General features: G+C 36.2%; 1 protein-coding gene across 2 annotated transcripts in view; it reads left to right on the forward strand.

Moving 5' to 3' along the window:
* The first annotated feature begins 2,346 nt into the window (after positions 1-2,346).
* Positions 2,347-24,478, forward strand: part of LOC114707377 (selection and upkeep of intraepithelial T-cells protein 2-like) — a 59,490-nt gene continuing 37,358 nt past the window's right edge. For both annotated transcript variants that reach the window (XM_037202819.1, XM_037202820.1), the window contains exons 1-7: positions 2,347-2,502; positions 4,650-4,697; positions 5,661-5,721; positions 15,036-15,383; positions 17,102-17,383; positions 20,869-20,976; positions 24,186-24,266. In XM_037202819.1, coding sequence (XP_037058714.1) covers positions 4,683-4,697; positions 5,661-5,721; positions 15,036-15,383; positions 17,102-17,383; positions 20,869-20,976; positions 24,186-24,266 — 895 coding nt within the window. In that variant the 5' untranslated portion in view covers positions 2,347-2,502; positions 4,650-4,682. The remainder of the gene's footprint in view (positions 2,503-4,649; positions 4,698-5,660; positions 5,722-15,035; positions 15,384-17,101; positions 17,384-20,868; positions 20,977-24,185; positions 24,267-24,478) is intronic.

The raw sequence follows: 24,478 nt of genomic DNA on the forward strand, positions 1-24,478 counted from the left end.
TTCAGGCACCCTCTCCACCACTGCCAGGATTCTTAGCTGGGGACATCCTTGTGGGTCCCTGGGGACTCCCTAGCACCAAGTTTCTCCCTAACTCCATAATGACTCATTCTGTCAAGATATCTCTTTCATTGCTCCCCTTGCCATCCCTCTCCCTACTCAGCCATCTCAAACTCTCTCGTTCCCATCCCCCATCCCTTCCCCTCTACTGCCCCCTCCTATTCATCCATTTATTTTCGATTTTCCAGTTTGATGGAATACCATAAATGGCACCGTTACTGGGTTAGGACTTTCAGCTGGATAGGCCTCGTTCCCTAGAAGAGAACCTACTGCTGTTATCCTGATAAATGCCACAGTGCCAAACTGACTCTTGATGATGTACATCTATAACCATAAATCAGTGCTTGTCTTAACCCTCAGGTAGAAGTTTCTATTTGCAATAGATAGTGATTAACACAGAGATCCTCAACTCATGAAGGTGAGAGAATAAGAGATTGAGGAATGCTCCGCCTTAAATGAGATATCTAAATATTTCACCCTCCTCTCAAAGCAGGAGATCATTATTGAAGAAATGGAGGAGTACAAGAACCAAAGATATTATATTAACACAAGGAAATAGTGTCTTCTGGACACAGCAGGACAATTGCACACATGAACTCACAGTGGTCACAACAGCAAGTGGAAAATGTATGCAACCTCAAGCCAGACCAAATCCCAGCATTGAGAAAGAAGTTCGGTATGAAATTGTCCCCCATACTTGAGGAGTTGATGACAACTGATACTGCTAAGAGAGGGAGAGGGAGTCTACTCTAACAGTGTAGCCCCCAGTAAGCCAACCATACTTTGGTGGAAGACTGTTCTTACAAAAATACTTGAACAGCACAAATTGGTCTTGATGGGTGTATTAGTTAGATCTTGCAAACTTAACACTAACCAAGGCATATCAGGGAAGAGGGAATCCTAGCTGAGAAAAATGCATTCATAAGATTGATCTGTAGGCATGATTGTGCAGTACTGTCTTGATTAATTATTGATGTGAGAGAATCTAGAACACTCTGGGTGGTGCCAACTCTGAGCATGCAGTAAGAAATCCAGGTGAAAAGTCATAAGGATCAAGCCAGGAAGCAATTTTCCTTCCCAGGCTTCTGCTTTAGTTCCTGCCTATGGGTTCCTGCACTGAGTTCCTGCTTTTGTTTCCATCATTACTGGAGTGTGACCTGAATTGTAACTGAAATAAACTCTCCTTCCCCCATGTTGCTTTTGGTCCTGGTGTTTTATCACAGCAATAAAAATGTTGTTTATTTTTTAAATAAATAACACAAAGTTGATTGGGAAGGGAAGGGCAATGGATCTGGGAAGAAACGGGCATGAATATGATCAAAACTATGTACAAAAATCTTAAAGAGCTAAATGAGTATATATATATATATATATATATGTATATATATATATATATATACTTTAAATATATAAATTTTAAATTTAGATGTGTACATTTATTGTCACTTACACATGCATGATAAATGCACACATACTTATATGACATATTTGTGGAGATAGATTTACACATTCACTGAAATATACTTTTATTTGTATGTGTGCATACATGTATCAATATCTGCAATATTTTACAAATATATGTACATAAGTTTCTATATGCATTCATATTCATAGCTAGTCTATATATGTTTGTTATCTATGCTAAACATTAATACATGCACCTATATATTAAAAGATTTGACTGTACATATACACACATACACTTAAATAGATATCATATATGTTTCCTAAAGTTTCATAACCTCCCTTATTTCTCTCTGAAGGTCATCTCTCATTGTTCCTCACAATTCTTTCTCCCAGCAGCCACTGCAAATTACTGGGAGTATTTTGAATTGACTACTCTCTTTCGTGACTTCAAGAGTTGCTCTGTCAACCTGGAAAACTACTGGGTTCCTTTGTTTAATTGGACTAACTGTCGTTTTGCTTCAAGGTTATTGTTATTTCTTGTTAACTGAATGAGGCTTCATGGAATGCTACATCTGAACTTAAAGCCATTTACTTGTGCTTCTACAACACCCTCTCCTTACTATGTATAGGTCCAGCATTCAAAATACATTCACCATAGCTTTTCCTTTGGCACTCAGTATATGACAGGTATGGATCAGGTTTTGTTTTACTTCTTCCCTAGGTAAGGTGAATCTTGCTAGTACCTGAGTAATACCAGATGCAGTCACTGAGCTAAACGAAGGTTTCATTCATACTTGATAAACCGGTCCCATAGGAACTCCCCTGAAAAGATACCTAAGTATCAGACTTGCAGAATCATGGAGGCCAGACTTTCAGGTTAGGAGAGAGGCGTTGGTATCTGATTTACTCGATCTCCATCTAACTCTGGCATGCTTGGTAGCTTCAGTAAAACTGCTGGAGCATTACCAAAAACTCACACGAGTCAACTGATGCTTTCATAGGGACAACAGAGAGCTAACTTTGGATCATCAGTCTCAGGTAAGTAAGGGAATTTAGTAAGCTTTTGGAATATGGTTCTGTCTTCACAGATAATTTCTCTTCTATTTTTTCTTCATCCTTGTGCCTGCTGGGAGGAATACTGTTCCTCTAGAAACACATTCCAAAGACTTAGACAGAAGTATATTTAAGGATTAGTAAATCTTGGGATTCAGAAGAATGAGGAGTTAGTGCCTTCTGGGGAAAAAAAAACTCCCATATTTTCTTTATGAATCAGTTGAATATTACTCTGTAACATTAAATCTTAGTGGATACTGAGATCAGTTTGTGGAGTGTGGTTTGATTAGGGCTAAAGAAAACATATTTCTATGGCTCTTATTTCTCAGCCAAATAAAAATGACATCTGTGCCCATCCCATATTCTTCTCAACCAGAATAATGTCTCTATTATATCTAATTGTAATAAACAAAGTCAGAAAGGGATAGAATATGTGAGATGACCCTGTTGAGTTTTTACAATGTATCTTTAACAACTCAATTTCTAAATAGGCTAGGATAAAAAGACAAATATTTCATGTTCTCAGTCATACATGGAAATTTAAAAGTTGATTTCCTAGAAGTAGCTACATAAACAGGACTGGAACAAGTGAGTTAATGGACATATTAATATAGAAGGGGATAATTTTCCAGGAATCCCACACCTAGAGAAGAAACTACAGATAACTAATTATTCCTGGGAGAAGGAGAATTAGCCTACCCCAGGGAGAAGCCCCCTTATTGATTGTTCAATACAGAGTGGTCAGACTTGAAACTATATACAGACAAAACAATATACACACAGAAAAAAAATAACCCAACATGCTGTGTTGTTATATATTTTGCATATATACAAATTTCACATACACATATGCATAAATATATACATTTTCTTAATTGTTGATGTTGTTACAGTAATATGGTTATTAGATATTACAATATAATAATGTTATACACACATATGAATACATATATACATACATACATGTATTCATATGTGTGTGTGTGGGTATAACAATGATAAAGAAATAGAGATTGTTGGCTTGAGCATGGTCATGTGAGAGCAGCTGGAGGGAGGAAGAGGAGAAGGAAGTACTATAACTCTATTTCAAATAAACACAGTTTTTAAAAGTTGATTTCACTGTAGAGAGTAGAATCATTGTCATTCAAATCTGGAAAGGGTAAGGAAATGGAGGTGTAAGGGATATTTATTCTTTTAAAAATGTTTGAAAACACAATCACTAGGAGAAATAGTCTTAGTAGGAAAACTCTGGTTTAAAACAATTTGCTCCTGGTGACACAAGCCTTTAATCCTAGGATTTGGTAAGCAGAGGCAGGCAGATATATGGGTTCGAATAAGCCTAGTTTATAGAGCAAGTTCCAGAACAGTGAGGGCTACAAAGAGGAACTCTGTCTTGAAAATCAAAATAACTAAATAACTAAATAAAAACAATTTACAGTATGTTTTTAAAAGAACTGGAAGAGATCAGCAATAGTTTCTAACTTAAATAGTTTACATATTGAAATATATTGCAGCACATGAAATGTACAGTTATCACATTTCAATTAGCAAATGTTAAAGGAAATTAAAATTGTGCTTTCTAAATAAAACATTAAATTTCCCTTGGAAACATTTTAATTCACAGCAACTGTAAATTACCTGCACAGTACTTGCACAGGGTTAGTGCTACTTACTATTTGTCATTGTGGAAACAGGAGAAATTCACAAGACCCCATCCTACTTTGAGGCTTTATAGGAATTTAATAGTTTCTGAGGAGGGGAAGATAAACTTTTTCAGTGGTGTAGCCACTGGTGATTCATGTTCCTGTAAACAAATCTTTACCATGGTCCTATAAAATATCCTAATTAAACTCAAATTATTTTCAAACAAATTAAAAACACATGAAAGTATAAGGGAAAGTAGTTGGAAAGAATAATATTATCAGGAATATGAGGGCATAAGAGAGGGCAATGGAGGTGAATACAAAGTATATACATGTATGAAAATGGCATAATGACATGCGTTATGTATAAAATAGAAAAGAAAAGGGATGGAAATATGACTGAATAATTAAAAGTACTTTTTGCTCCTGAGAGGACCCTGGTTTAGTTCTGCCATCCATATGACAATTCACAACTGTGTTTTTCTCCAGTTCCAGGAGATCCAACAACCTCTTCTGACTTCCATGGGAAACAGGAATGTAAGTGGTCCATACATATATGAAGATAACACACACAAAAAATGAAATAATTTTATAAAAAGATTGTAAAACTTATTTGATATATGATATATATATATATACATGAAAACATTTTATTTTGTTCATTCAAAATTCAAGAAGGATATATTATAAACATTTTGATATTCTTAAAATAAAGAACCTATCAGATGAAGGTATAGGTTAGAGTTATTTTAACTCTACACTCAATTTCTCATTTCTCTATAATCCTAGTATGCAGCCTGATGTGTGTATGATAGAAATAAAAAAATCTATCACATTTGACTGCTGGATCAAAGGCCAAAATACTAAGTATCTGATAAAAATTCTCATTTTAATATGACAATTTCTTTTGCACTTTAAACTCTTTACTAGTCATGAGGTCCCATAAATAAGTCTCTCATTTTGAGTTCTCCATAAGAATAAAATTCATAATAATAAGTACAAGAAAGAAAGTCATTTCATCTACTAAAATATCAACATAATTATTTTCATAATTGTAAGGATAAATCTGTTTCATAACTTTACATGTAATTAAATACAACTGAATGTGACAGACACTTGCACTACAAGACCTTTGAAACTTGGCTGTTTGGCAGTTTTATAACCTTGTCTGGAGAGAAAAGTGACATAATAAAGTTTCTACAATCAGAAGACAAATATCAGACCTGAGAGAATGTAATTCTCTAATGTGGAAGAAACATCTGAATCTAGTCATTACATGGAATGTTCCTAAAACTAGAATTGCCAGATTTAGCAAATACAAATATCAGGTTGATAAATTTCATGAGGCAAATGAGTGTAATAAAGTTATTCATTGATGGAAATTGAGGCCTAATGATAACTCTGCTTAGAAGCCAGTTTTGTAGAAAAGTATGGATGAATTTGATTTCTGCAACTAGTTGCTTGTGTTTTCACTGGTCAATAACTTGTGTCTCATCATAGGTGTCATGGGAGCTTTTGAAGTACTTCTTGTACCTTCTTCAGGTGGTAGTACTGAGTTCAGGTATGACTCTCACTTTCCTTTATGATTCTTAGCAATGTCCAGTATGCCCCCAAAATCAAGGTACAGTACAAAGGACAGGGTATTGAAATCGTTGTCCCTAAAGTCTGAATGTAGCAATGATGTGAGGACAGTCACAAGAGTATCCAGCTTAGAGGAGCAAATAATTTTGTCTAATCAGCAAATAGTCTTTCCTTGGGTTTGTTTCAGCTTCCAGGAAGAAAGCACAATGAAAGAGATAGAGCACTTGCTTTGAGAACTCAGTATTTGTACTGAATGCATAGGACTTGCATATCACTTTTACACTGAGGAGTAGGTATAGGCTGTAGATACACATTAAAATCCGTCTGAGTCAAGAATACAATAGAGAGAAAAGATGAGGGAAGGTAAAATGGGCTAGGATAATGAGATTTTTGACTTTGTAGGGACATCTATGCAAAGCACAAATGAATACAGGTTACTTGAAAACATCTAAAAGAACAGACTTAGAAAACAAATGATATGTAAGTTGTAGAATATTGTATCAAAAACTCATTGTCCAGTGATAAATTCTCAAGGATGCACATTTACTTGGTTTCCGTACTGATTAGACTCATTCCTGGCACTGGAAGCGTCATTTGGTAATGAGAAATATTCAGTTGTGGCTTTGTCTCCCCCATTACTTGGTGATTTTATGTGGATTACCTTCATATATGTATGAAGCAATTTTAGTATCCTACTACTGTATTTGGTTTCCATGTGACCCTTCAAATCAGCCTTAGTTTTAGCTGCCGCCGAGCCCCCTCTTCACTTTCCTTCTCTTTTTGATCCTCCCATTATATGCCCTGTCCATACATAGCTACATAAATTATTTTTCCCTTTCAAGGAGGTCCATCCCTTTTCTAACCCCTTACTCTATACCTAACCTCTGTGGGTATATGGGTATATGATTGTAGCTTTCGTATTGAAGATGTAAAAGGTAGCATCTACAGAAAAGTGAATACATACCATGCTTGTCTTTCTGGGTCTGGATTACCTCACTCTGAATCTCTCTCTCTTTTTTTTTTTTTGTAGCTCCATTCATTTACCTGTGAATTTCATTTCATCTTTTTAATAGCTGAGTAATAATATTCCATCCTATAGATGTACAACATTTTCTTTATCCATTCATTCATTGAAAAACATATAGGGCCAGGCAGTGTTGGCTCACACCTTTAATCCCAGCACTCGGGAGGGAGAGGCAGGTGGATCTCTGTGAGTTCGAGGAGAGCTTGGTCTCCAAAATGAGTTCCAGAAAAGGCACAAAGCTACACAGAGAAACCCTGTCTCAAAAAGCCAAAAAAGAAAAAGAAAGGAAGGAAGGAAGGAAGGAAGGAAGGAAGGAAGGAAGGAAGAAAGAAAGAAAGAAAGAAAGAAAGAAAGAAAGAAAGAAAGAAAGAAAGAAAGAAAGAAAGAAAGAAAAAGAAAGAAAGAAAGAAAGAACATATAGGTTGTTTCCAATTTCTGAATATTACAAATAGAGCTGCAATTAACATGATTGAGCAAGTGTCTCTGAATTAGGAAAAAGCATCCTTTGGGTATATGCTCAAGAGTAGAATAGTTAGATCATTAGGTAGAGCTATTCTCAGCTTCCAGAGAAACTACCACAGTGATTTCTTTCATGACCATACAATTTTGAACTCCCATTATCAGTAGACATTTGTGCCTTTTATGTCACATCCTCACCAGTATGAGATTTCTTCCTTGTTTTTATTGACAAATATAATTGAAGGGCATAAGGTGAAATCTGAAAGTGGTTTTGATTTGCTTTTCCCTGGCAAAGGGTGTTGAACATTTCTTTAAGTGTTTCACAGCCATTTGAGTTTCCTCTTGGAGAATTTTTTGTTTGGATCTGTACTCCATTTTCAATTGGGTTATGTGTTTTCGTGATGTCTAGATTTTAAATTTTTTATATATTTTAGATATTAGCCCTCTATCAAATGTGTAGTTGGTAAAAATCTTTGTCTAAATTATAGTGTTCTTTGCTTTGTAAAATCTTATCAGTTTTATGAGGTTCCATTTATTAATTGTTGTTATTAATCGCTATGCTGAAGGTGTTTTGTTCTAAAGGTTTTTACCTGTGCTAATGAGTTAAAGATTATTGTGCATTAGCCGGGCGTTGGTGGCGCATGCCTTTAATCCCAGCACTCGGGAGGCAGAGCCAGGCGGATCTCTGGGAGTTCGAGGCCAGCCTGGGCTACCAAGTGAGCTCCAGGAAAGAAACCCTGTCTCAAAAAACCAAAAAAAAAAAAAAAAAAAAAAAAAAAAAAAAAAAAAAAAAAGATTATTCTTCACTTTCTCTTCTATCGGATTCAGTATATCTAGACTTATGTTGAGATCCTTGATCCATTTGGAGTTAAGTTTTGAGTGATAAGTGTGGATTTATTTATATTGCTTTACATGTATACATCCAGTTTGAACAGCACAATTTGTTAAAGATGCTGTCTTTTTCCAGTGTGTATTTATGATTCCTATATCAAAAAGTAGGTGTCCATAGTTGTGTGGACTATTTATGCTTGGGACTTCAATTTGTGATAAATGTGTCTGTTTTTGTTCAGATACCATGCTGTTTTTATTACTATAGCTCTGCAGTACAATTTGGGATGGAGAGTGGTGATGTTTCCAGCAGTTCTTTTAATATTCAAGAGTGTTTTAGCTATCCGGGGTTTTTGTATTTCCATATATAGCTGAAAATTGGTCTTTCAAGATCCATGCAGAAGTATTTTGGAATTTTGTTGGGTATTTCATTGAATAGGTTGCTTTCGTTAGGATGGCCATTTTACTATATTAATCCTATTGATCCACGAGCATAGGAGAGCTTTCCATCTTCTGATATCTTCTGTGTCTTAAAGTTTTTGTTTTATCATACTTTCACTTGCTTGGCTAGAGTTACCATAAGTTATTTCATATTATTTGAGGCTACCATGAAATGTGTTTTTTCCCTGATTTCTTTCTCAGTCCATTTGTATACAGGAAGGCTGATAATTTTTGTGAGTTTATTTTATATCTGGCTACTTTACTGAAAGTGTTTATCAGCTTTAGGGGTTTCCTGGTTGTATATTTAGGGTCATTTATGTATACCATTATAATACCTGCAAAAAGTACTTTAATTTCTTTTATTCCTATTAGTATCTTTGCTGTGTACACTTTGTGCTTTGAATATAATGTTCTATAGGGAATTTCTTTTCTTGTCTGGTCTATTTGATGTTCTGTATGCTTCTTGTACTTTGCTTGACATCTCTTTTTTTGAAACTAAGGAAATTTTCCTCTATGATTCTGTTGAAAATATTTTCTATGTCTTTGACCTGTGTTTCTTTTCCTTTTTCTAATACTAATCTTCATAGAATTGAGTTTTTTCATAATGTCTCAAATTTCTTGGTTATATTGTGCCTGAATTTTATTACAGATTTGTATTTATTCTTAAGCTTTCAGGTGAAAAACAAAATAAAAATTTATTACATTTTAGATAGGTAAAGGTGACTATCTTTCAAAAAAAGTTTCTTTTTCTCTGAAGTATTGATTTTGCACTAAATCTTTAATTTATTTTTATTGGTAACACTTCTTCCTTGCGTTTTTTTTTCATTAAATTTGTTCTCTGAAAATTTTATACATGTCTATAATGAATTCTGGTTGCCTAGTCCCTCCTCTTGTCTCCCTCCTACGCTGATCAATTCTCCCTCTTTCCCCCAGATTCCTTTCCCATGTTAATTTTTTTACTTGTTTTGTGACCTACTGAGTTTAACCAGAGCCATCTGCTTGGCCATGAATATGGAAGTATCCACTGGAATCTGTGAGCTCATCAATGTGAACACATCTGAAGATAATATTCTTTCTTGCCCAAGAATCTTTCGATAGAAAACAGTTCAGCAGGGGGTGGGGAAAAGGGCTATATGAGGCCCTTCCATACCCATGACCCACAATTGTCAGGTCTAGTCTTGTATAGGCCCAGAGCAGGCAAATTCAGCTACTATGTATCTATGATTGCAATGACTAGGTTGAATCCAGACAATAACATTTTACTACTCTTCTCTTTGTCTTCTAGTTATTACATTATTTCTATCCCTTCTCCTACACATTATCTGAACTTAGAAATGTAGTGTAGATACACTGATTAATGCATTTCTCTAAGAAATAAACAGGGATGTTTAAGAATCAGTTTGATAACACATTATCAATTTAGCTAAACAACAGTGATAAGTTACCCTTTCGGACACCTTACATCCCCAGCCATAGCTATTTGACAAGATTTACAATAATATGCTTAAAATCCCTTCTGCAGAGTAGGACTTGAATCGTAGAGATTAGTCCATTGCCCCTTAACAGTTATGCCACTATTACAGCAGTGGAACCTCTTGCCTAGTGTGTTAGTATTATAATTCACAGCTGGGTTATACCTCTCATGCCTTTTCATTCCAAGGCAGCCATGGCTTTTTTGACCAGATTTACAGTACCAGACACTGTATTCTCTCCTATAGTACAGACTTCAGATCCAATAAGGAAATGATGGTTATCCCAATAAACAGTACTGTCACTATTGCACAGGTAGGTACATCTTGCTTGACTCAGTATTGAGACATGTAGAGTCCACTGTTGGGTAAGTCTGTTGATGAGGTTTATCCCTAGTGACTTTCATAGACATTCCATCACTGTGAAAGCTATCTAGCTGGGAGAAAGTTTCCAGGTCAGTTCCAGTTTGATTTCTCTTTGCTTTTCAACCATGATGTTTTATTTCTCTAACAATAGTTATTATAAAACATGATTACTTTTAAATTTAATAAACTTGGAGCTAGAAAAAATGGTTCATCTATTAGAGCACCTGCTGTTCTTACAGAGGATCTGTTTCAATTCCCAGCACTCAATAACTCAAAACCATCTGTGATTTCACTCCTAGATCTGATTCCTCACCTGGCCTCTACTGGCACCAGGCACACCCATGGTTCATATACATATGCAGGCACATCTCATGAACATAAAATAAAATAATATTTTTAAAAATTTAATAAACTTTATTCTCTTGATCACTTTTGTCTTACTGAAAATATATGTGTCAAATGAACAGAATAAGGAAGTAGCCATACTTTTCTTTTTTCTAACACAGGTTTCCCCCTGCTATTTAACATCTTGACTTAGTATGGTATATTTATTAGACGTGAACAACTGTAGACAGATTATGACTAATTAAAATTAAATTTGTATTAGTGTTCACTCATGTTGTACTATTGACTCTTAACACCTTGTTGTATTGATGAGATGAAGATAACTTTTGCTCATTGACCTTAAGTTGCTTGCCTCAAAGTGAGACCCATTAATTCAAAAGCTCATGAAGGTCACATTCATACCTTTGCATAGCTAATTGTTTTCAATATATTACAAGTAAGTTGTTTTTACTCATTCAGTGCCATCCTGCTTTGGATGCTGTGTAGGTTGCTCCTAACACATGCTAGAAAAAGACAAAATGAACTCTGTTGATGTAAAATGAACAAATCAAAAACATTGAAACTGCTGACACTGTTCAGAATTCTCTGACCAGGGACTCCCTTCTGTGCTGTGGAAAGGTGTAACACATACAAACACACACACACACACACACACACACACACACACACACACACACACACAACTTTTCTCTAGCTATGAGATTTCCTTGGTCCTTCTGAATCATAGTCCTGGGTGCATCTCCTGTGAAACTGCTAAAGTGCTTCCCAAACAGAAGGGTTTTGTGTGCTATTTTTGCCCTGTGGTTTTATCTTTTTCCATAACCAGACCCCAAAATCCTGATAATTATCGTGTAGATTCATAATGTCATATATCTACCATCACAGTATCATGCAGGAAAAAAAATCATCATCCTAAAACTTCTGTAAGCTATAAGCATTTATCCCTCTTTTCCTCCTACAAGAAAGGTTGCAGCTGTTTGGGCTGCATCTGTGCCTCTGCTTTCTAGAATGTAACATAGTATCATTCAAGATCTTTTTCTCACTTACAAAGATTACATTAAGCTTCATCCATGTTACTCATTCCTGTTTAGAAGTTATTTTTGAAACTCTCCCTCTCCTTGTGTGTCTCTCTTTCTTTCACTCTCACCCTCTCTTGCTCTCACTCTCTCTCTTGCTCTGTCTCCCTCTCTCTCACTCTTTTGCTCTCCATCTAGCAAGAACCAAAAAATGAAAAAAACAAGAAACAAAAGCAAAACAAGAAAAGAAACACACAAAATATCAAAACAAACAAGCAAAAGACCAATAAGTCAAAAAGAAACAAAAGACAAAGTCCTCCAAAATACCAGTGAGTTAGTTTTTGGGCTGACCAACTACTCCTGGGCTTGGATCTGCCCTGGAGTGTGGTTAATATACCAGTGAGATTCCATTGGATAAAATGGAGTTTTCCTTTGCCAGTGGGTATCAATTGCAGATAGCTTTTGGTAGAGGTAGGACCTCATTTCCACTTCCCCTTCTCTGGGCTGAGACTCTGTCTGCCTTAAACCTGTGCAGGTTTTGTGTGTGCTGCCCCAGTCTCAGGTTCATATGTTAATCAGTCCTGCTGTGTCTGAAAGACAATTGTTTCCTTGCAGTTATCCATTACTTCTTGCTCTTACAATCTTTCTGACTCCTCTTCTGCTTAGATCCCTGAACTTTAAGCGAGAGGGGTCTGATGAAGACAACTCAGCACTGAGTTTTCCAAAGTCTCTCACTCTCTCCATATTATGTGTTGATTCCCATATATTGCAAGAAGAAACTCCTTGAATCAGAGTTGAGGTAGATACTGATCTATGGGTATAACAGTATGTTATTAGTCATTTTATTGCTTTAGCAGAATAATAGTATTAGGTTTTTCTGTAGAGCCATGATTTATCTGATCTCTGATTGTTGGCCTCTTTAGGACTGTCAGATATGGTTTCTGTCTCATGGAGTAGGCCTTAAATCTAATCAAAATTGATTGGTTACTGCACTAACATTTATGTTACCATTGCACCACTTATTTTATTTATTTATTTTTGATTAAGAAAAAAGTTGTTTCATTTTACATACCAATCACAGATACCCCTCTTCCCTACTCCCACTTCTCCAGCAGTACCTGGTACATTAAGTAGAGGCAGGTCCAAGTCCCTCCCCCTGCCTCAAGATTGTGTGAGGTATCCCATCATAGGTAGTGGGCTCCAAAAAGCCAGCACATGCATCAGAGATGGATTTTGATCCTATTGCCAGGGACCCCTTTAAGCAGGTCAAGCTACACAACTGTCTCTCTTATGCAGAGGGCCTAGTCCAATCCTGTGGAGGCTCTGAAGGTGTTGGTCTAAATTTCATGAGTTCCCACTAGTTTGGTTTGGTTGTCTCTGTATGTTTCCCCATCATGATCTTGATGCCCCTTGTTCATACAATCCCTCTTCTCTCTCTTTTACTGGATGAAGGCTCTATGATGACAGCTAGGGTATTCACCCCTCTGATTACGGGGGTAAGCCAGTTCAGGCACCCTCTCCACTATCGCCAGTAGTCTAAGATGGGGTCATCCTTGTGGATTCATGGGAATTTCTCTAGCACCTGGTTTCTCCCTATCCCCATGATGTCTCTCTCCATCATGGTATCTCTTTCATTGCTCTCCCACTCCATCCCTGGTTCAGCTTGACCATCCCATTCCCTTGTATTCTCATCCCTCATCCTCTACCCTCAATTGTGCACCCCTCATCCCCAGTTTACTCATGCAGATCTCATCTATTTCCCCTTCCCATCAGGTCATACTTCAAAAACCTATACTTCACAAAATTGGAAAATCTAAAAGAAATGGAATTTTTTTCTTGATAGGTACCACATACCAAAATTAAAGCAAGACCAGATAAACAATTTAATAGACCTATAACCCCTAATGAAATAGAAACAGTCATTAAAAGTTTCCCAACCAAAAAAAAGCCCTAGACCAGATAGTTGCAGTGCCAAATTCTACCAGAATTTCCAAGAAGAGCTAATGCCAATACTCTTCAAATTGTTTCACACAATAGAAACAGAATGAACAGCACCAGTTCTTTTACTAATTAATAATATTTCATTGAATGAATGTATCAGAGTTGGTTTCTTCACTCACTTATTGAAGGACATTTTGATTGCTTCCAATATTTAGAAACTGAGAATAAAGATATTATTAACATTTATATAAATTTCAATTAATTGACATACATTTCATTTGGACTACATCTAGAATCATGCCTATGGAAAGAAAGTGTGGTAAGCCCACATTTAGCACTGATAGAGAGTGCTAAACAGTCTTCCATAGAGTCTGAATCATTCTGCATTGCTCCCAACTATACACAATAATCCTATTGTTCTCATTTTTTGCCACCATTTTGTGCTGTCAGTGGTTTGGATTTCAGCTATTCTAATAATAGGTTGATAGCTTATTGTTGTTTTAATTCACAGTATCCTAATGAGACAATATTGAGCTAATTTTCATTCATTTACTGTAGAGCTCAGGCTATGCCCTGCTTCACTTTACATCTTGTGGAACAGTAACTTTCAAGCTGAGTATTGCCCTGAGTGACTCCATTTCACAGTGCAGAAGTTTGTTATATTCTGAGTTCACATACTAAGTCAAAATAACTGTGTACATTTCTGAAAGTAAAACATCATCACCAACCCAGTATGAATCTTGAGGAACAAAACTACAAATAACTTAATCAAACAATTAAAGAAAATAAAACTAATGAAGTTATCAAAATGGGTGAGGAACACCTGGGCACATGGGCATATCAAGACTTTATCAAAAAATGCAGGCATGTTATTGAATACATCAGATCAAGGGAGGCAGCAGCCTCCTCATCTATATCAGACAAAAGATGGAGGATTTAACACAAGGGGGCAGTAGTGCCTGCCACACTCTCATCTACAAACCTTGTGCATGTATCACAAGACACACAGGCTGTGGATTGCCTACTGTCCCTGGAACCTCACCTCAGCGAAGTCTCCACTACATGACACAGCCTACTCATATTACCATTTTCCCTGACCTAGTCTTGCACATTGCCTTGATTTTCTTTCAGTCCAGCCTGTCTTTGAAATGGTTCAACGCCTCCAGTAGGTCCTTAAAATCTCCTCTAACCATTTGTAGTAAAACTTTCTGTTTCTGTATCAATTAAATAATTAGTAATTAAAGTACCTTCAGGATAAACAAAGTGATCTTAAGTCAAGTATGTATGGATGCTTGAGGGGGCAGAAGATAGAACAGGGAAAAACAGAGAGAATGACTTCAACAAAAGATGTGAACATGTTTACTACTTCACACTCTTTTCTTTGGATTATTATTGTCCTTCACAGAACAACTCAGAGTGATTGGCTCAGAGGGGCCAGTCCTGGCTCCATTGGGTGGAACCCTTGAACTCAGTTGTCAATTGTCTCCACCACAACATGCACAGCACATGGAGATTCGCTGGTTCAGGAACCATTATACGCAGCCAGTGTTCCTGTACAGGGATGATAAAGACATGTATGGAGAAATTATCTCCAAGTATGTGGAGCGAACTGAACTCATAAAAGATGCCATTGGAGAAGGGAAAGTGACCCTCAGGATTTTTAAAGTAACAGTTGATGATGATGGGCCATACCGCTGCCTCTTCAAAGACGGTGAAATCTCTGGAGAGCACATTACAGAGGTCAAGGTCACAGGTAAGCATGGATTCCTCTGAATCTGCTGTGTGTACCCGTGATTCAAAGCCTATCTAAGGCTGAGTGGTCGGAAAATTCTTACTGTTAAACTCTAATTGTATGGTTTGATTAGCAAACTGAATTCTATGCATTTAGTTTTTTAATTAAATGTCATGAAGACTAAAAATGAAAATTGGTAGAGTGCAGCAACTGGTTCTATCAGTTAATACTTTCTTGTTATATCTACATGCATTGTTAGATTTTTAACATATTATTAGATTTCTTTTAGGTTGTTTTGCTATGATTTCAAATATTTCTGACAACACTATAGTAATTTTCCAAATGAACTGAATTTTAAAAATATACTTCTTACTAGAAAGTTGGGTGGCTGGGACATGGAAAGAGTATGGGAGGTGGAGGGAAGAAGATAAACATGAACAAAATATATTGAATGGAAATTTTAATTAAAGAAAGAAAAACATTCTTTTTCCTGATGATACTTATTTCTATTTCTCTACAAAGCAATTCAGTGACTGCTTAGTACCTGATTAATTTTCCTAAACCTTTTCCAAAATATTTAACTGTAATCATCATTATCCTGAGATATAATGCTATATATGAAGTATAGGTAACTATATGACATTTAATCTACTTTTCTCACTCTGAATTATTCTGGATGAAAAATAAGTGGAGGAAAAGTAGAAAGTTTTAAGGAAAATGAACAAATTCATGAAAGTGTGCACATACATGTAGCCTCTAGATCCAGATGAGTCTTTATTGGATGTCATGCAACATTCAACTCTATAGTGTAGAGCAGAGCTATACAATGTAGCTCATTGCCATTTTTATTAGTCTTATGGGGCAAACAGCTACTGTGTTAGCACAGATAAATAATATTTTTGTTATTACAGGGACATTATACAAGACAGAGCACTTTTGGTACAAAGCTTTAAATCTGTATTCATTTTTTCTTAGCCTATCCATTAGACAAGTTTTATGTCTCAGAAAATACCCTGAAAGTTTTAGATATGCTCATTTTCTCTAGATTAATTTTTACTTTTCATACTATTAATGTATTGCATGTTTCGTATGAAACATATTTTATAAAATTTCCTGCTATGGAAATAGACAAAGTTTCAACTAAAGCTCCACAATTGTGTTTATAATGAAATTCATCTTTATAATTAATTTACAGTGGTTCACAAATAATTAGTGACAATGATAATAGGAAAAAATTATAAATTCTATAAGGGTCAAAATCTTGACTTCTGTTCATAATAATCCAAAGGCCTAGATTAATTGCTTAGACTTAGTAAGTATTCAAAAATTATTTTAAATAAATGAATAAACAAGTGAAACAGGTATTTCCTAAACTAACTTAGTTTGGACAGGTTGCTGACTGTGTATTATAGCCTTTCCATCTGACTCTTGCCATTTTCATGAGCTTTTTTTTTTTTTTTTCAAGACAAGATTTCCCTGTGTTACATCCCTAGCTATCCTGGAACTAGCTCTGTGTACCAGGATATCCTCAAACTCACAGGGATCCACTTGCCTCCCAAGTCTGGGATTAAAGGACTGTGCCACCACAGCCCAGCATCATGAGATTCTTAGGGCAACCTGAGTCCTGTAGAGTTTTGACTATTGTATCTTTTGAAACTGGAATTAAAACTGAAAGGAGCTTTTACTTTTCTTTTGTTTCCTCTTCTAAAATATTGTTTGCCTCTGTTGTTTTCAACTAGCCACAAGCTCAGATCTACAGATTCTTATGCATCCCCCTAATACCAAAGGTGTGATGTTGGAGTGTCATGCAGGAGGTTTGTTTCCACTGCCTCATATGGAATGGAGAGACAGCAAAGGGGAAGTCATTCCAGCAACATCAAAATCCCATTCACGGGATGGAAACAAATTGTTCAACATGACAATAGCCCTTCTTATCGAAACCAGTTCCCATAGGAATGTCACTTGCTATCTTCAAAACCATCTAACTCACCAAGAAGAGAGCATATGTGTCGTCCTATCAGGTAAAATGTGTGTTTGTTCTTCGGTAACAGCCATTGTCACACATACTTACGTATCACTTCCTCCTTGACTTGATTCTCAGGGCCTTACTCTTGGCCTTACTCATCACTTAGGTTGTTGTCTCTTACTTTCTTTGACTTATTTATTTTCTCACTTTATAGTCTTGACCATTGTAGTTTGCTTTTCTGTCACTGTGATAAAAAATCATAAACAAAATGGAGTAGAGGAAGAGGCTATTTGGATTACACTTCTACATCTTAGTGCTTCATCAAGGGAGCCTGAGCAGGAACTTAAAGTAGGAACTTGGAAGCAGGAACTGAAGTAGGGACCACAGAGCAATACTGTTCACTGGCTATCTTAGCTTTCTTTCTTATACAGCTCAGGAATCCCTGCCAAGTATGGTACCACCCACCCCCAGGGGCCTGGGTCCTACCACATCAACCATCAATCAAGTAAATGTCACACACATGGCCTAAGTCTAATCAGATGGATGGAATTCCTCAATTGGGGTTTCTTCTTCCCAGATGAATCTAGTTTGTGTCAAGGCAACAAATACTAACTGGCATATTGACAATGAAAGTTCCAAGGCATAGCTTTTGAGGCCTTACTCTCTTCTGACTTCCTTTTATCTCATGGCTTTAAGTAACACCAGAACTGTCACTCTTCCTTAAGGTGTATCTCCTCCCTCCTGCATTCATCTGAAAATTTGTAAGTCAACCCAAAATTCTAATAAATATTGTAAAATAACCATATCAAGAACTAAACTCATGGTTACTCCAAAGCTTGCTTAATTTAGTGCTTTGAAGTAGCATTTTATATTTTCAGTTTCTTACAACCAAAATATTAAAATTTCTGTTGACTTCATTTTCTTTTTTTGTTTCATTTAATTTATTTTTTTAAGTTTTTTTATTAAGAGATTTTCTATTCATTTAATATATCAACCTCAGATTACCCTATTCTCCCTCCTCCCCCCCCCCAGCCTTTCCTCCACCCACCCCCAATTCCCACCTCCTCCAAGGCAAGGTCTCCCATGGGGAATCAGCAGAGCCTGATACATTCAGTTGAGGCAGGTCCAAGTCCCTCCTCCCTACACCAAGGCTATGCAAAGGGACTTCATTTTCTATCACATCCCCATAGGCAGATAACTAATATACAGTGTACCATGAAAATAACATCCAGAGTCTCATTGTTACTGGAGTCCCAAGACATATGTCTAACTCAGGGCCCCAGAGTCCAATGGTTCCAATGATCCAGTTTTAGTCAAGTATCCTAAAAATAAAACTAGGTGTAAAGCCTGATGATAAAACAAAAAAGGCAATTTAATTTCACTCTGGTCATACTAATAGAACAAGTCTAAGGATGTTCTCACAGTGAGAATCTAGGTCATGAGATTACACGGACAGGACTGAACAAAAGATGACAGGTTTTGCACTCTCCACTGAATTTTCTTCATGCCAAGAATGTTCCCCTATATCAAGCGGTTGTGGGTCATTCTCCATTCGGCATAGCCCTGGAATCATGGAAATTAAGATAAACTTAGGAATCCAGAAAGTCAGAAAAGAATGAATCATGGAGACAAAACAGCCAGGTTAATAATTGGATCCTCTTTCCTCATCACTTCTCACCACCTTTTCACTGCCATATAAGTCTGAATTATGCATTACAATTTAGAAATACCACACTAAAATGTTCCTGTTTCAAATCTGGTTTATAATGGTATTTCCTGAACATTGGGATAGGATGAATTACTTAAAATACTGTCTGTGTTAAGTACTCTGAAATTGATCCCTGTTTAGTTATAGTTAAACATTCCCCAGTTTTTTCAGTCAGCTATGCGCTGTTACCTTTACAGCCTCACCCCCTAATGTTCGCCTTCTCTACCTCACCTATTCATATATCCACGTAGATGGGCTCCGCCTTCAGATTTTTTCCTCTAGTTGTTTCCTCATCCAGCATATTGTAAATAAAACTAACTTTCCTTATCTCTTTCAATTCCATGTTCAGATCTCTCTTCCTAATAAGTATTACCTTGACAGCCAACCTTTATCATACAACACGCCTATTTCCATGGACTTGGGAGTCCTTGTTCCCTTACCTTTTACTTTGCTTCCTTTCTTATTAGTCCCCTTTTACCTATTGTGCAACTGCATTATTATGCTATTTCTCTATCCAACTGCTTCAAATATTAGATGCCACATTGTAATTAAACAAACAAAAATGATACTTTAAAGGATTAAATAAAGCAAAAAAGTGTGTTGTAAGCATGCATCAGTATTGTTAAATATCCATAAAATTAGCCAGATGCTGTCTAGAAGATACTTTTAAAAGATTAATGCCACTGATTTGGTAGAAATATGTGTGAGGTGTGCGTGCATGTATGTGTGTTTATGTATGCATAGTATATATAAATATATATATTTATATTTATATTTTATACATATATAATATATGACAAACATATATGTGTATATAAATGAGGAAAGGAAAAACTGAAAAAAATTTAACTTATTTACACTTTCATTGAGTAAAAACAGGTTTATGATCTACTAGTTTCTTAGTGTACTTATGAATGCTAAACAACGTGTTTTAAAATCATTGTAATTAACACATACTTTGGAGAATGAGTTGCAGTTTTAGGAAATAGAAACACAACATAAAAAAATGAATCAAGTTTGATGACAAAGAAAATATCATAATCAAATTTAATCATGCAGGAATTTGTTAATGACTGACTAACAAGCTGGCAAAGTTCCATTTGGAGATGACTGGGTTATAAGGGATGAGAGTTTATCTGGGATAGGGACTAATTCCTGGGAATTACATGCATGACAATAACAGCTCATATAGGTTTATTCCACAATAAACAAACATTCAAAATAATGTAGGAGAATTCTTTGTGGTCTCTAAATAGCCTCCTGCTAGACACTACGACATGTTTTAGATGGTGTGGAATTTTCATCTGGAAAAAATATGTGAAAATTCATATGAATAAGAGCAAATGAACACTTAGAAAAACTTAAGTCACTACATATATTCAGGAGCAGTAGTCCCAGATCCAATGAGTGCACTGAATAGAGCAGGACACATAGTATGGTACTTCAGACATGAGTACTGCAGCACTGAGTTGAAATGACTTTATAATTCTCCTTGGAAGCCTATAACTAACCACTGGGGAAGATTTAGCTCTGACTCTTCCTTTTCACCCAGGAAGCTAATGAGGCAGTATGGATGGGAAGAAACGAGAGAAGTGGCCTCCACATATCTTTTCATCGGCCTCACTCTAAATCTTATCTGGCTTATTTTGATTCTGGTCATGGCCTGCTCTTCACTCAGCCAGTCATAACTGCCTCTCCACACTTGCCTAGACCTAATATTCCAGGGTGGTAGACTCTTAAATTCTAACAAGTTTCAGATGAGTCACCATTGCTAAGTAAGTATATCTGAGCCAAGTGTTCTCAGTGCTTAAATTTGTGACTCACTGTTTCAGGTGAACTGTTCTCATGGAAAATTGTTTGGACAACGATTCTGAGTACAATATTGTCCGTGCTAATAGCCTTTCTCATGATGTCCTTTGTTCAGCAAAATGTCATACATGGTAAGTAGGTATGAGTGGTGGGGAGCACAAATGGGAGATGGGCATGTATCAAAAGCTATCCAATAACTGTGTGCCAAGGTAGTCTGCTGAGGAAGTCCTAAACGCTTGGGTGACATGTTACATAGGACCTTATACACTTGTGGTCCTACTGTCTCAGATTTCACTGATAAGTTTCTCAGAATAATGTTTGCAAACGCTGGTGGAGCCTTTATTTTAACCAATTTAAACCCCTTTTGCCTATGGTGAATGACATCCAATTTGATCAGGGAACTGTAAAGATAAAAGGTCTGTATGACATCACACATGTTGGAGTGAGACATTCAGTAGTATGACTATCTTTGATTATCAGGACTCAAGTAAATACTTGCTTACACTTGATTCTGTAAGTAATCTCAAATAAACTCATTGGTGCACTAATGACTCATGTGGAATCTTCATTCTGTCCTTAGTGTTCGATTGAAGTGAATAAACATTTGTTTTTGTCTACCCAGAAAAAGTTAGAAAAGAGATAATTCAAAACATACACAGCATGCACAAAGAGAATTATCAATGAGAAGGAGATCAATCTGAAGAAAAGGCATCTATGTAGGTCAATCTCAATATGAATACCTTTTCCCATGTGATATGGGATGATGACTTTCCATCATGTAGTGACAGGTGAATTTTCACTGTGAAGTATTCTAAACCATGAAACTAAGACTGAGATATCTGAGAGTAGAGAATCCATTGGGAAGGATGTTCTAAGTATAGACATCTTACTTTACATAGTATGGCATCAAGTGGAATATTTCATTGATGAATGGGATCTGCTCCACGTGAGTATGGAGATACACCTAAAATGCCTGTTACACTGTATAAGGCAATCACTGGAAGTAACTCATACCACAGAAGATCATAGGAAATCACTGTCAGCAGTTACAAACCTTTGCTGTGGCTGATAAGGCATGAAAGGGAGGCTCATCTGTCTGCACAGAAAGAAATTTCCCACAGGAGTGAGGGATGATAACATGAAACACATAACAGTATTGCTATCCTCAATGCTAGTCTCAGATTTCTAAGAAAAAGAGAAAAACGAAAGGATGAGAAGATGTCAACTGGCTTTTTTCCATAACTGGATCAAGTTGGATCTTTACAAAGGAGTTCTCCCTTGGAAAAAATGACTTAGATACTATAGAAAAGAAATCAAGTGTTATGGAGGAAGAATAAAATGAGATACTGATAGAATACCTAGCATGAATACAATCATATGTAATACTGATATAAATCAAGTTCAACTTATAATATCAGAAAATTAAAAAAATGAAATTATAATATTTAGGGGAAAATGTGCATCTGAGCTGCTTAAATTTGAGAAGATTTAAAATAATAAATGAGTTTCACAGAACTAAGATTGTGATGCTGTGGGACAAAGGATCAGGTGGGACCAATATGGGTATCGTAGAATAGGAGAAAGAGTAAAGTAACTATCCATCCTGCAAAACCTGAGGCAATGAAAAGATATCAGTCTGAATGAACTGACTTAAAGGAGAAAAAAGTGTCCAATAGTTCTCATACATCACAAAAGCAATTTTAGCGCTGTTGGTTGTGCCAAAACTATATGATAAGAATCTATTGCTAAAGACACTGAACACTTACCTATAGAATATAAAATTCAGGATAAGAGAGAAATGGAATCACCCTCCCTGACAGTGGGATTTCATAGTGCAAGTTGCTGCTAAGTAGATTACTAAGGTTTTCATAAACAGTTGCAGAGTTCCCACCAATTGCATTTTAACACAAGTGTTTCTACCGATTGAGTATTTCTGCTATTAGAATATAGAGGAAAATTAATATTGTGCACTATTTGTGGAAACACACAACTAGCCAACCTCGTGGGAATCAGTGACTTTTCTTACAACATCGTGACTTAAATTTCAGCCCCAATAAAACAAAATTAATTGGCATCAACACAATTCTCTCCAAAATTCAGAAAGGTCATCACTGATTCAAAGCATACAAGATATGGAGGAAGCAGTGAATGTTGTGTACGTCTGTCCTTTACCGAGAAACATTTCTTCTTGGAGAATGAACGAAGCTAAGGCACTTAACACTTCAGAAGCTAAGGAAACTTAAAGGGATCAAGAAGCTCACACAGCTTAAAAATCTCATGATTCTCATCCTCATTATTGCTAAAAAAAAATCAGTAAGGAAACTATGAAGAGAAGTTCTTTCCAGTGTAAGTCATTTGTAAGTTGAACACAGAGCTCCAGAGAGGCAATATTCATGAATTACTAAATGGTGTGTCATACTAAAGAGGATCCTTCAGTTATACAGTTACTCTTTTTTTTTTTTTTTTTTTTTTTTTTGGTTTTTTGAGACAGGGTTTCTCTGTGTAGCCTTGTGCCTTTCCTGGATCTCGCTCTGTAAACCAGGCTGGCCTCGAACTCACAAAAATCTGCCTGCCTCTGCCTCCCGAGTGCTGGGATTAAAGGTGTGTGCCACCACCGCCCGGCTTACAGTTACTCTTGAGATAGCTATGTTCCTGCAAGTAGACCCAGGAAAGTCATTGGTCCACCAAACTGGACTTGGTTGGAATACATTTTTTGTTTATTACAGATGTCATATCTAAGATTCATTTTTATTCTAATTTACCAAAACATATCATACAGAAAGGTACCCCAGAAACCTCAAATTTGAAAATAGATATGGCCCAGCATTTCTAGCACTGAGTGTATACTCAAAAGACACCAAATCACAATCACGATAGAACTGAGACAATTTTACATCTCAATTTATTGGAGCACTACTCACAATTGCCAAGTGTGAAAGCAGTTTCTATGTCTGTGAACAATGGTGTAGATAAAAATATATGAAACTTCGATATTCATGCATGTTGAAGTTTTATTCTATTATACAATACAGAATTATCATTTGTAGCATATGGAGTGGATGCAATAGGAAATTGATATTATAACTGAGATAGCCCAGAAATACAGATATCAAGAATATCTTCATTTGGAGATTATAGATTAAAAGAGATACAAACATTTTAAATATGTGTGATAATAGATCTTTAGCAGCTTTGCTGTGACCCATAGTGCGATGTGATCTTTGTGATGTAGAAGAGGTTAATCACTGAAACTCAAGGGTTCATAATGAATTAGATGGAATCTTCAATCTGTCATGAGTGCTCGATTAAATGGAATAAACATTTGTTTTGGTCTACCCAGGGATAGTTAGACAGGAGTCAAATAAAAACATCCTCAGGAAGCAGAAAGACACTTACCAATGTGATGGAGATCAATCTGAAGGTAAGGCATCTATATAGGTCAATCTCAATATGAATATATTTTTCCATGTATTATGGGATGATGACTTTCTATCATGTAGTGACAGGGGAATTCTCCCTCTGATGTATTATAAATCGTGAAACTAAGACTGAGATATCTGAGAGTAGAGAATCCAATGGGAAGGTTGTTTTAAGTGTGGACATCTTCCTTTACATAGTATGGAATCAGGTGGA

The sequence above is a fragment of the Peromyscus leucopus genome, chromosome 2, assembly GCF_004664715.2.
Source record: "Peromyscus leucopus breed LL Stock chromosome 2, UCI_PerLeu_2.1, whole genome shotgun sequence".
NCBI classification, from domain to species: Eukaryota; Metazoa; Chordata; class Mammalia; order Rodentia; family Cricetidae; genus Peromyscus; species Peromyscus leucopus.